The following is a 12588-nucleotide window of genomic DNA, read 5'->3' on the forward strand; positions in this document are numbered from 1 at the left end:
ACCAGTCAAATGCCAAGTTACGTTAAAATAAGTTTGCATTATCTTATAAGAAAGGTGTTAAGGTAGGTTACAAGCGATGCAGAAAAGTACCTTTACACGGAAAAAATGTATGGTGGCTAAACATTTGTTTTCCTTTCACAGCAGGTCAGATACAACAAGCTTCCTACTCAAAGCCAGTGATGGAAAATATCCACTCACTTCTGGAGCTGTGGTGAGATGGAGACACAAACATCTGAGTAGCTAAATATAGCTCTGGATAGCAATTCTTTGTACACTGAGTTCTAGTGTCCCGTAACTTAATATGGAAATTGATACAAAAATGAAAGGGCAGTATTTTCAAAGCCTGACTCTGCTCACATGTCTCACTTAGACAAACACCACCAAATTTCAACCCCAGCTGAAATCATTCTGCAGCTTTCCCTCTTGCACTGTCTCACACACCAACAAAGCAGAATAATGATGTCCAGCACAAAAGGCCACGTCTGTTGAGATACACATAAAAGGTTACTTCGCGGGAAGTCAATACGAGAGCTGCACTCGACGTGCCTTGTCCTTTAGCGTTTGTGCTAAGTTTAATTAGAGGAGTTTAGGCCTCCGTCAGAGATTTCCCCTACCCTAAATGTCAGCGGTTCAATTTTGCAACGTTTGTTACTGAACACGTCCTTTGGATCGGCTCAGGTCTGATGAAACTCGGTTGGGGTTGGGCAGGCGCTGCTGGAGCCACACTGCAGACCCCCAAGGAGGAGGAAGGAGGAGGAAGAGGAGGCAGCGAGGACAGCAAAGTCTGTGTAGTGAAGCCTGGCTTTCATGTACTTCTCCCGTCTTGCTGCAAGGCAGAAATGTTGGACCCGGCTGTGGCTGCACTCGCGGTGATTTAAATTTAAAATCCCCAGGCCTGATTCTGCACGCTCCTGTCCTTCTCTCAGCCACCGACCTGAGCACGGGGCGTGCACTCAGCAGCCTGGATCGCAGGATGATCCCGGGTAAGAGGGGCCTCACGGGGGCAGAGATGGCACCTCGAGATAACACGAAATTCAGAGCAGAGCTGGGCTCCATCGCTGCTCGGTTCCCGTTGCAGGTACACTTGGTTGGGGATGTGGGTTTGCCCTCTTGGCGCTCTCAGAAATCACCGGCTGGTGTCCGGCCATTCACAGGCTGGTCAGCAGTAAGGACCCGAGCGAACGCTAAAGCTGTATGTCAGCCTCATCTTATGCAACGCTGAAGGAAATGAAAAGAAAAAGGGCATTTGCTGTTATAACTTGCCTGCAAAATAAAACGCAAATGAGATGAAATCTATTTTCCTTTACTTCCAGTTGATATTATCACTGTCACAGTTAGAAAGTTATGGAGCTTGCTGCCAAGCACGACTCAATAAATAAACGAATAAAGAAAATATCGACAAGCTTGATTTCAAAGGTCACGGGAACGGGATGAGTGCCATGCTTTCGGCATTTTCCTTCCCCTTTTCAGCCCTCCCCAAATGCCAAAACGCTGCACCCTGCCCCAGGGCTGAGGAAGATGCTCCTGCAGGAAGCAGCTGAAGTTGGAGCTGGATCCAACCCCGGTGTCCCTAATAGTGTAACTGGTCTGGGTGACTCTTTTCTGCCTGAGGAGGGATTTGCAGCAAGAGGCTCTCTGCAAATAATGTCCCCTTGCCACCAGTCCTGTCCCCTGAATGGCCAGGACTGTCCTGGGGCTGTCCCACAAGCGCTGCTGCCACAGTGCGAGGTGTGCTCCCAGACCTCCCCCGGCCACTGCAGCTCACAAGGCAGCTGCCCAAAGACAACAGAAGTCCAAGTTTTTTGCCTTCGGGCTGGACGAAGCTGTGGGAGGATGGAGAAGGGGGTGCCCAGAGCTGCCCAGCCACTGCGATGCACTGCACACCCCAGCGCACCCTCCATGCTCATATCCTCTTTGCCAAAAGCATTTGAGAAGCAACTCCCGCCACCCCAAAGCGTAAGACACGGCGAAAGGGATTGCAGGATTCACGTGGACAGAAAATTCTGCAAAGTGATGAGCTTCAACCCCTTACAGACCAGCTGGGAGGTGGGAGGTGAAACGATGCTTGTATCTTGGCTCGGCCAAACCAGACAGGAGAGGTCAGCCTTTCTAGAAAGCAAGGTTTGGGTCAAAGTATCAAAGCTGATGAATGAACGTATTCACATCCTCATTCACGAAGTTGTAAGGCAGCTACAGCCTTCACGTAACAGCTACGGCAGGCATTGAAATTGGCAAAGCTTGTAAAATCTGATTTACTCTGTGGGGAGGGAAGGGGAAATCATTTGGTTTGAGTCATAAGAGGTTTTGATATAATCTAAGCTTCATCATCACTGAAGAAACAGCTCACTCTCTGGACTTGTATCAAAAAGCTTTGTACAGCCTCGATAACACAATAGCAGAGAACAATTCCTAGCACTGAAGATTACAAGAGCTTTATATCAGCTGCTCTCACATTGCAGCTTCCCTCGCATTGCAATACCTGATGGGTACTCCAGGTTTACGGCTTGTTCTTTGGGGATCCATGTCTCTGAAAGGAAGCAGATAGAAGATTTGCAGAGGTTTTTACTCTACCAGTATAGTTAAAAGAAATTGCGCTGCCTCAGGGATAAATAATGTCGATCTCCCTGCCTTTCCCTGCCTGAGGTTTTCACCATCTGGAGCCTCACCTGCTGTGGAGTCAGAGAGGCTGCAGCTCTGCTGCAGGTGAAAGAAGGGAGGCAGGAGGGCTCGGGGTACTTCTGCCTTCATGTCCCTGGCTGAAAACACAAGAGCCAGCTGATGCCTGCAACATCAGAGTCCCTGCTTCTGTGCCCAGAGCCCCGCTCATGAAGAGGGACTGAAGACCCACTAGCAGAGCAGAAGAAAGCCTAAACTCAGATAAATGTGAACTTCGTTCCCTACCTTAACTCCTAAGGTTGGCGAGGACTTTTTATTCCAGATGACGTTTGTTTTTGGAAAAGGAAACACGTATCAGTAAGAGGCAGGAGTCTACTGTGTCACACACCCCATGGGTCTGCCTAAAGTAGCTGAGCGGGAGAATTTTTGACACCTCCCTGAGCTGGAGTAAACCCAAACGTGCAGGCCAAGACTCCAGCAAGAGGATCAGCAGGATCAGCACAGCCAACCCTGCCCCTCCACCAGAGCTGCTCTCCAGCACTCCCGCGGCCTCCGCTAGAAACTGAATTTGCAAACGGCACAGGGATGCACGGGGCTGGCAGGGGGGAGGGAAAGGTGAGCTAAGGTTGCTGCCACTGCGGCCCAATTAAAAAAGGGCAAGCAGGAACAGTCCCTTTCAGAGAAGCACTGGGGGAAAAATAAAAAAGTGTGCACGTTGTAAATGCCCCCCTCAATGCCTCTGTTCTGCTCTTACAGGAACGGAGGTAAGAAAACCTACTTTGTGGAAGGAGGCACAATGGAAGCCACAAGCAGAAAGTGTAACTGATGCAGGTCGCACTTGGCACAGCCATTTCCACTCGCCTGCGTACCAGAATATATTGATTATGCCTGCCACCACATGTTAGCAGCACTGGGGACAGTGGGGTGAGCCACTGTATTACCATCATAGCCCAAGAATAAATAGCCCAAGATAATAAAAAATGACATCAAGCTCGAGTTTCTGTGCCTTGTCCCAGGGAGCCTGCAGCACTAGACAGAACGTACCTCCGGTGCTTTTACTGGGTAGGTAGGACATCCACTTGGCCTTGTCGGAGACAGACAGCGTTTCTGACATGCCTGCAGAAGACCTGCCTTCAGGGTGGCAGCCCTGCGGGCCCAGCGTTCCTACTTTTTGAGTCAATTCCTTCATGTCACACCAACGCCAGCTGTTCAGCTGCTCCCATCAGTGAATTTGCTCTGCAAACAGTCGCCTGGCAAAGAAATCGCTCTGGTGATGGAGGCTGGGGTGTTCAGTGGCACAGCTGCCTATAGCTGTGCGTGCTGACATGACAGAGCTGTGGACAGAGGTCTCAGGAGATGGGTTAGGTCACGCAGAGCTGATGATACAGCACCCAGCGTGCATACCTGATAGTCTGGGGCTGAGGTGGGATGGCTCTCCACGGCAAAGACTCACCGGATTTACGGAGAACGAGAGTGGCAGATTCCCATGTCTGAACGCTGTCTTTGCTGCAGCAGCAACTGTCAACACGCTCGTGGTTGCTCTTCGCCTTAAAGCATGGCTACTGGCAGTAGGCACATGCCCACCTTCCAACATGCAAGCCTGCGTGCACAGCCTGTAATAACTGTGAAATATCTTCCGTGACTGAGGCCAGCTGTGCTAGCAACATGCCCAGGAGGGCCACCGGGCTACTACCTAGTGGAAAAATGACTCCCTCTCCGGTGCTCAGACACTCTCACGAGGCACTCTGAGGTTGCACGGATGACTGCAGGCCCACGACAGGATATTTTCGAGCACTCAACAAGCAGATGGAGCTTTGCGACTGGTTCCTCCCAGCCAAACTTCCTGCGGGGATGACTAGTTTCCAAGAGCGTTAAACAGCCCTGTGACCGTGGCCAAATGCCAGATGGCTGGGAAGAGCTCTGAAACAGCCCTCGTGACGAGCGTCTAGCCCTGGCTGCCAGCACCACGTACCATATGCATCAGCTCACAGACAGGAAGACCTGGCTGCAGCTTGGGAGTGTGACACAGGGATATTGCACAGCACAGCTTGTCGGTGATGCTATCACACAATGGAGCAGAACGGAGAAATTTTTTCTTCCCCTCGGTTTCTTCCCTGTGCAAAGGGCCCTGCTGCATGGGCCGTTTCACCCACGGTGTGGATGCAAAACACTGTTTCAAAGGCAGGGCACCTAGCTTTGCGCAGGCCTCTTGTTGAGCAGGAGATACCATTTTTGTTTAATTCTTACAACAGATGACTTTAGGGAATGCTAAAACATCGAGGTATAGGTGGGTGCTGCAGTTTGAGCTACTTAATTAACTTTGGGCTAGTGGTAGGGAAGCTGACGCTTGCTGTTGGAAAGGCTACGAAGCTGCAAGTCTGTCTCAAAGCCTCACGCAACGGATTTACAGTTGCTGGGTCCCCAGGAGCACCCATGACAGCAGAGCCTCTAAGTCTCCTGGCTCTTTGTGCTCTCACTTCTAATCAGCATACAAGCAGGAGATTTGTGTCTGTGTTTGTTTCACGGCATAGCCATTACCCAAACTGACGCTTGCAATTCAGACCAGAACACAAGTGGAAAGAAAAACGAAGAAACAAGGGAAAAAAAAAATCCTCCGCACAGCAGAATAGGCATCACTGTGTGCAAACCACCATCTCCAGCTGCAGCTTCATGACCTCTTTATGCTGATCTAACTGTAGGCTGTCACCGAAACAATCAGCCCTATCCTTCCTGCCTGCCCTCTGTCACGAGCCGGACCAGGAAACCTGTCTGATACTATTCTACAGTTCTTTAATCAGGTTCATTTCCATTTGGATCAATTACTTCATTTGGCTTACTGCTCAGCCCGCCCAAGCACTGGCAGAGGAGGCAGCAGGGAGCATGGTCAGAGGCCGCAGATTGCACCGAGGTTAGCTAAAAGCTATTGTCTTACAGAAACAGCCTCGCAGCGTACCAGTCTTAACCTGCCTCACACAGTCTGCCTCATGTTTACACGGCTTGCAAAAAGTGTAGCCAGTTCCAGAGATACTCAAATGCATATGCCACATTGGCAACATATAAATCAGTGATCTGCCCAGACTGATTTGATTTATGCTTTTGTCTGTGAGATACTTATGTGAGAAATGAAATGAAGCTATGACTTTGCAGACTCCTAATGAGAGTATGCATGTGAGACAAACAGCTGGCAAGTAAATTACAGCAGCCAAAAAAAAAAAAAACCACCAAAGGTTTCCTGTATCTTTAAACAGGACTTACCTGCTGCATTTTATTTTATTTTCAAGAAATACGTACAGTTGGAGAATAGAGCTAAGGCTGTTTTGGCCCCATGATGTCTAAACGGCAACCTCCAAACGCAAATATCAGTCACAGCATTTAATCTGCAGCAGCAGCGCCCTCTGATCCCTGGATGGGATTTTGGCACTGAAGTCTGTTAATTTATATTTATATTCCAGAAATGGAGGTTGGTTCAAAGGAAGCTGGAGGGTGGGCAGAAGGGCAGGAACATTTATCGCTTCATCACGTGGCATGGTGCTTAGTCCTTCTGGAAAGTTCAAGTCTCTTTGTAGTTAGCAACTGGGCCAGTCCGTTCATCAGCATCATAAATATGGTCAGCGACATCACCAGCACGTAGTGGCTAATGCTGCAAGGACGAGACAGACAAAAACAGAGAAATGCAAGTTTGTGGAGTAGAAAAAATTGACTTACCTGATTATTTTTTTTAAACTAGACCTACTTTACTTATGTTACTCCAGGAAGACGATTACAGCAGCACTATCGAGTAAAAAAAAACAAAGTCAGGTCTGTTGCAAACCAAAAAAGTTGGGGACAACAGAAAACACAACTGAATGTGTACCAAGTGAATAAGAAGCACTAGGTTTACACACATGCATATAAAAAATATGTATTTCTTCATCCAAGTGGATAATTCAATGTATGCAACAAACCATTGTAAGCAGTTTGCTATGGACTGATCAAGCAGAATTTAGGGAGACCTTGCCCAGAAGTAGACATTTCTTTATAATAAGACAACTGAGGTATTTAGGTCAGTCAAGCTGCAGTTTTCTAGAGAAAGCACTTCTCCAGTGATAAGCTGCTTTAAGAAAACACACTTTTTTCCAATGTTTCTAGAAATCATAGATTTCACTGCTGTGGTAACACATGGATTCAAAGAGATTAATCAAATCAGTTCAAGAGTGGCTAATAGACATGATACAAAGATGCAACTTCTGGGTTAGGAAGACCTCAAGTCACTAATAAGTAAAAGCTTAGCACACACACAGATTGTTCTCCACTTGCTCAAACTCGCACATTACTTCCTCAAGTATCTGATGCTCACCAGCAGTACAGACAGCTATTGGTTCAGACTGAGATTTGACCTGGGAGATTCAGCATCCTGCATTCAGTGTCTGAATCATGCTGGTTGTTAATGTAACCACTAAGAAATTAGTATTTTTCTAAATCATGACATTTCAGCCTAGCGTTTCAGATGAAACACTGCTGCACTCGTTTGCATCACAGCATCCCGAGTCACCAGTGCAGCTGTTTTTTTTATTATTTTTTGTTGTTTTTTTCCCCAGGACTATTGAAGACACTGACATTCTGACACAAGAGGTGTTCGTATCTCCCGATGAACCCCATCTCCGCTATTTCAAAGCAGATGGCTCCTTAGGACGCGTGGGGTAACTTCAGGCTTGATGAAGCCTGAGTTTATTTAGAAAAAAAGGATTGCAAGGAGTACTTGCAGGTTTAATGATCTGGAATTTCTGCCTGAGGACCCATTCTGTTTGACAGTTTAGCCACGGAAGAGCAGTAAAGCTCGTAACTGATGCTATCAATCCTCACGACCCCGAGATTGTGACAATCTTGGCACTGGCACGCCGTAATTTAGTTCTGCGAAGCGTAGAAGCGCTGGCTCTTAACAAAGCTTGGCCACTAACCACTGTGAGAGAATAAAAGTCATCCAAAAGTTCACTAATGAGCAGGAGCTCTCCCACAGCCAGGATGCAAGCAACCGAAGGAACCCATCTGAACAAAATGGGTGGAGAGCACTGAGAGGGACCTGACTCACGCTACAAGATTTTTCTGTTTCCATTGAGGCTGATTATAACCTTCTCACAAATACCTTGCTCAAAAGACATACATTTAAGGAATCATTTACAAAAATCCACCGGTGCGAATGGGCCCCCGCCTCAGCAAGCATAACCCACCCCAACATCCTGCAGCTTGCTTCTGCGTAACTCCCACCTGTGTGCAGTGTAACCGAAAACGTTCCCTACTGTGAACAAACGAAGGTTTAATTTATCAGACAGGAGACATATTTCCTACGTCCCTTTCCTACTAGTATCTCCCTCTCTAGCATGAGCTAAGCAGAGCAGCACAGCTACCAGAGCCAGTCTCCTGCTCTGTTTCTGTGGGGAACGTACAAATCCGCACAACGAGAGCATGAAACCAGGCACAAAGCACACTTTCATCTGGTCGGTGCACTTCGGACTTCGTGGCCCGCAGTGAATTTATGATACAAAGATTACGCAACTCCCTCAAGAGCAGCCCTTGGAAGTCCACCTGGGTGTGTTACAGACTCTGTCCGAGTTTCAGTGCTCTGTGGGAAAGGACGTAACGCTGCCAAAGTCAAACCCTAGCCGCAGTTGTTTTCGTGGTGTAACGTGTCCTTGTACGAGCACCCCAGGTACAGCAGTTTGCATAGCTATTAAGAGAACAGCCACCCTGATGAACAGCTGCGTGGCTTAATGTCTCACGTATTACTGGAAACACCTCAGCCTTCCCACTCACTTGGCACCAGAATTGTTGTTTCTCATGTACAGTAGCAGCAATACTTTTACTCCAGCTCTAAAAGAAAGCTTGAAAATGCAAAATCTGAAAATGAGAAGTCAAATGAGGACCCTACCTTTCCTCTTACAGACACCCTGACAGAGACAGTCATCTGAGGCTTGCTTGAAGACTTGCTGCCATCAGCATGGTGCTTCAGCAGACATCTGACTTGCCCTCTGTCCTGAAAGAGGCTTTACCAGATGTGGGTGCTCATCCATTATTCGGGGGAACAGAGAGGAGCTTTTTCAAAGGAAAAAGCCTCTGCAAACTCTGCTTAGCCACCTGTCGGTCTGGGAATTAGATTCTTCATGCTTTTATAAAGAAGAGAGCGCTGCACACATTTTTCTCTTGCTATACTGCATAAGGCGGAATGGCTATGCTCCTTTATTAAAATATCTGATGTTCAGAGTAAAGAAAATATATATTGTGCCACAGAGCACAATTAAAAGCAATTTCAGTCTATTTGTCACATAATTGCAAACAGCCAGCATCTCTGGGGCTATCAGCAACTGGTACTGCAGTGCCTGCAGGCAGCTCTGCTTGGTAAATTAGTTCTCAGGCTGGGGTAATGCTGTAATTAAACAAACAAACAAAGCGAGACTCTTACAGGTATGTGCCACAACAGCAGTGGAAAAAGCTCTTGATTCCTGCACAACCCAGAACTACACCCTTGGCTGGATCTGTAGTTACAGAGAAGCAGGGAATTCTCAGAACAAGGTTCCTCCATCGCAAGTCAAAGCTGAGCTAACAAGACAAAGGAGTGAGATTGCAGGCTCCAGGCAAGTCAGACCCCTGCAGAAGAAGGGAAGACACCGGGCCTGGTGGGGCACAGTGAGCCTACAGTGGGGGCAACGAGTATGGAGGACAAGATGGGCAGGGACAGGTAATGGTAAGAGAAGAGGTAGCTGGTGTAGGGGAACACGGACAAACTAAGGTAAGGCAGCACCACTCAACAGAAAGGTGTTTGCCCCACCTGTGGATCAAGGTTAACAGGCAAGGCTAGTGCTAGGAAAAATCTGAATCAGGGCAACACCCATTTTGGTCACAAGTAACCAGAAGGAGAACATACGAGGTACTACTCTCTCGTGGTTTTGTTTGGGACAGTGGATATCAAGGAGAAGTACTAAAACAAGAAAAGAGGAATCAAACATAACTAGAGAACAAGAAAAACTGATCCTGCCCCAAACTGTGCCTGGTCTCTCAAGCCAGGCTAACTGCTAAGATGGCAGACCTGACTGGAAACTGGGAAGGAAGGAAGATGGAGCAAGTTACCTTAGCAATTAAAAAACAGAGACTGAACTAAAACAAATAGAATAAAGTAACTCATGCAAGTACTTGGAAGAGCTCTTTCCAGAAGTGTTTAAGGACCTTATCTCTACAGGACATGCTGCTTTCTGTGTGCTTGGGAAAAAACAAACAAACAAACAAACAAAACAAACAGCAACAACCAAGAAATACTTCAGAGACCAGACACAGGTTTTGAATTTTAAGCCTCCTGTATTTTCAGCCAGGATCCTTCACCATCTCTCTCTCCATTTCATCTGAAGCAAATCACAAAGCACATTGTTCTAGATCCTGCTTTAGAGATTGTTGATAAACACCATTTTCCTCCTAGACACAAGACCCTTGTTTTAATTAACAGCCCTAGAACACCACCATCCCCAAAATAAAACTGTTTCTATCAGATGAAAACCTAAACCCTTGATCTATGCTTTATCTATCTCCTCTGAACTTTGAAACTGCAGAAGAACAGTTCAGACTGTATCTATCTTTATATCTTCTAGCAACTGTTATAAAAAGAGAGCAAGTAGTACAGTGTGTGTCTGGATAAAACTATATAATACTGTCATATAAAGAAGTTTCAGGGTTCTGTCTTGACCATCTGTTTATACAGCTATTTACAAACCGCACGTACTATACAGCTATAGTAGGTTTTAAAGGCTATATATCTCCATTTTTATAGATAGATAGATAAAACATAGCTTTTAAGCCATAGAGAAATATATTTTAGTGACAAAGAAGTTGAAAAGCTATCTATTCTATTCATCTGTTCTTCAAAAATAAAAGAACCTGTCAGAACAAACTTCTCATGACCAGGTACTACACACTGATAAATCAGACATACTGTGAATACTGCATTAGTGTATCTATGAAATGTAATGGCGGGTTCTTCTACAGCATATGATACAATTCAGGGTCACCTCGAGATATATACGTACAGGGTAAGGTTAGCAGACCTCAGAAGCTTGCATAAGACAACACTATGAATTCAATATTCACTGAAAGATTATACCTTGTTCTTATATCAAAACAATGAAAAGCAAACACCCTCTGAAAAATAAGTTCCTGCTGATTTTGGTAGCACCATTAACCAACGGGGCATCAAAACTTTCAGCCATAAATAATCACGCTAATTTGTAATTTCCTGAGAGGAGGTAATCAATGGTGGGTTGATAATTTGCTGAATGTGATACTACAGGACTTTATGTTGGGTGTGTTGTTTCTCGGCACTTCATTAATGAACTGGAAGAGAGGGAAAAGTAAAAATCTCTTTACATTCAGAGACAATACTTAAGTGGTACGGTGTATTCAACCAGAAGAATACAGACATGTTGTTACGGCAGCTTTGAGGCATGGTAGACTGAGATGTAAGAGGCAGGAGTCAGGGGTGAAATAAAAAAATGGAAATACATCAGTCAGGCAAACAAACGCTACTTCTGAATGATGCGAGAGATCCACTAGGAAACAATACCACCATAAAATAGCGATGAAAGTCATATTTTTCCTCAAGGGACCTTACATTTGAAAGTACTGAGCACTGGTATTGAAAAATCCAGCTGTTGCCTAATGAGCATTTCCTACTCAACTTTCATATTCTTAGCGAGAGGACATTCAAAAATTTCAAGGTGTGGTAATTAGAAAATCCAGAGAAATCTATCACCACAAAAAAGGATGAAAGAATGGAAATATACATCAGAAACTTTCCAAATGCAGGATATACACCACTTCAGAGGACTTCAAAGGAATGAACCTCTCGTTTTTCACTAGGCAACTAAATTGCTGCTTTTCCAGTTTCATTTCAGTGATCTTGTAACTAGTAATATAAAATGAACCAGAAAATTGTATCCTCCTCAAACTACTTCCTATCACTACCACACACACAGAAAAAGACAGCAGCTGGTCCTAAGGGCGCTCCTATTCTTTGTTCCATTAAATTCTGCACAGGTTTTGTTGAGATACAAATGGTTGGAAACAAACCAACCATCATTTCCTTAACTGACTCAGTCTTCTCAGGAAAATTTTGGCAACACCTAAAATGTCAGCTGAGAGAGGATATTTTCAGACCTTGCTGTCAAAGCAACAACAGACAACACTGCAACAGGAATGCTACAGAGCTGTCACAGCGTCTGTAACAAAAGGACAGGAAAGAGGCACATTAGTATCTCTCTCCCACCAGTTTTGGGAATTGCCCAAAACCCCACGAATCTCATCTTTCAGGAATAAACAAAAAAATCTTGTGCCATTGCCTGCTCATTCTGCCAAGCTTGAGGACTGCACGTTGAAAAATCTGCTCAGGATCAGGGGGTCAAAAGATTGTTCACTCTAGGTAAGAGGACTGCTTCAGTTCTCCCTCCAGCTTCACCTCTTTTCTTACACAGCCCAGTCAGTTTTATCTTATGTGCATGCACACACACACACATATATATACACACAACATACGTAAAGAAACTGCAATAAAATAATGTAGGTTGTAAAGTCAAGCATTCAAAGGTGAAGTAATGACAAATTTAACACTGCCTGAGCGTTACGCATTGACATGTATAAAATTAATCACAAATTACTTTGAAAAAGGACTTCTTCAATGCCTTCTTCAGTGTTCAAAACACACATGAGAGGCAGAATTGCATTTGTATATAACAGGCTCCCCCAAGCTCTTTGGAACAAAGCCTACCTCCAGCTGAAATAGATCCAACAACCTATCCCAGCTGTAAATCACTGTGCTGTGAAGACTGTACATGAGAAACAAAGGTTTGGGTTACTTGTGGCAATTTTTGTTCTTGCTCGCTAACTCCCAGTTAGAAAGCTTCTTGCCCAGCTGAACAGACCACTTTAGAGGTCTTTAAAATCCTTATTAACCTACAG

At 45.5% G+C, this 12588-nt stretch overlaps 1 protein-coding gene across 5 annotated transcripts in view; it reads right to left on the reverse strand.

Annotated features, from left to right (window-relative positions):
* Positions 1-17: 17 nt before the first annotated feature.
* PIGN (phosphatidylinositol glycan anchor biosynthesis class N) overlaps positions 18-12588 on the reverse strand; it is a 117501-nt gene continuing 104930 nt past the window's right edge. For 3 of the 5 annotated variants that reach the window (XM_066992524.1, XM_066992525.1, XM_066992526.1), the window contains one exon: positions 18-6256. In XM_066992524.1, the coding sequence (XP_066848625.1) occupies positions 6133-6256 (124 nt within the window). In that variant the 3' untranslated portion in view covers positions 18-6132. Of the gene's footprint in view, positions 6257-6349; positions 6388-12588 lie in introns of all 5 variants that reach the window. The other 2 variants (XM_066992523.1, XR_010829505.1) reach the window with 2 other exon arrangements.

The sequence above is a fragment of the Anser cygnoides genome, chromosome 2 (genome assembly GCF_040182565.1).
Source record: "Anser cygnoides isolate HZ-2024a breed goose chromosome 2, Taihu_goose_T2T_genome, whole genome shotgun sequence".
In the NCBI taxonomy this organism is placed as follows: domain Eukaryota; kingdom Metazoa; phylum Chordata; class Aves; order Anseriformes; family Anatidae; genus Anser; species Anser cygnoides.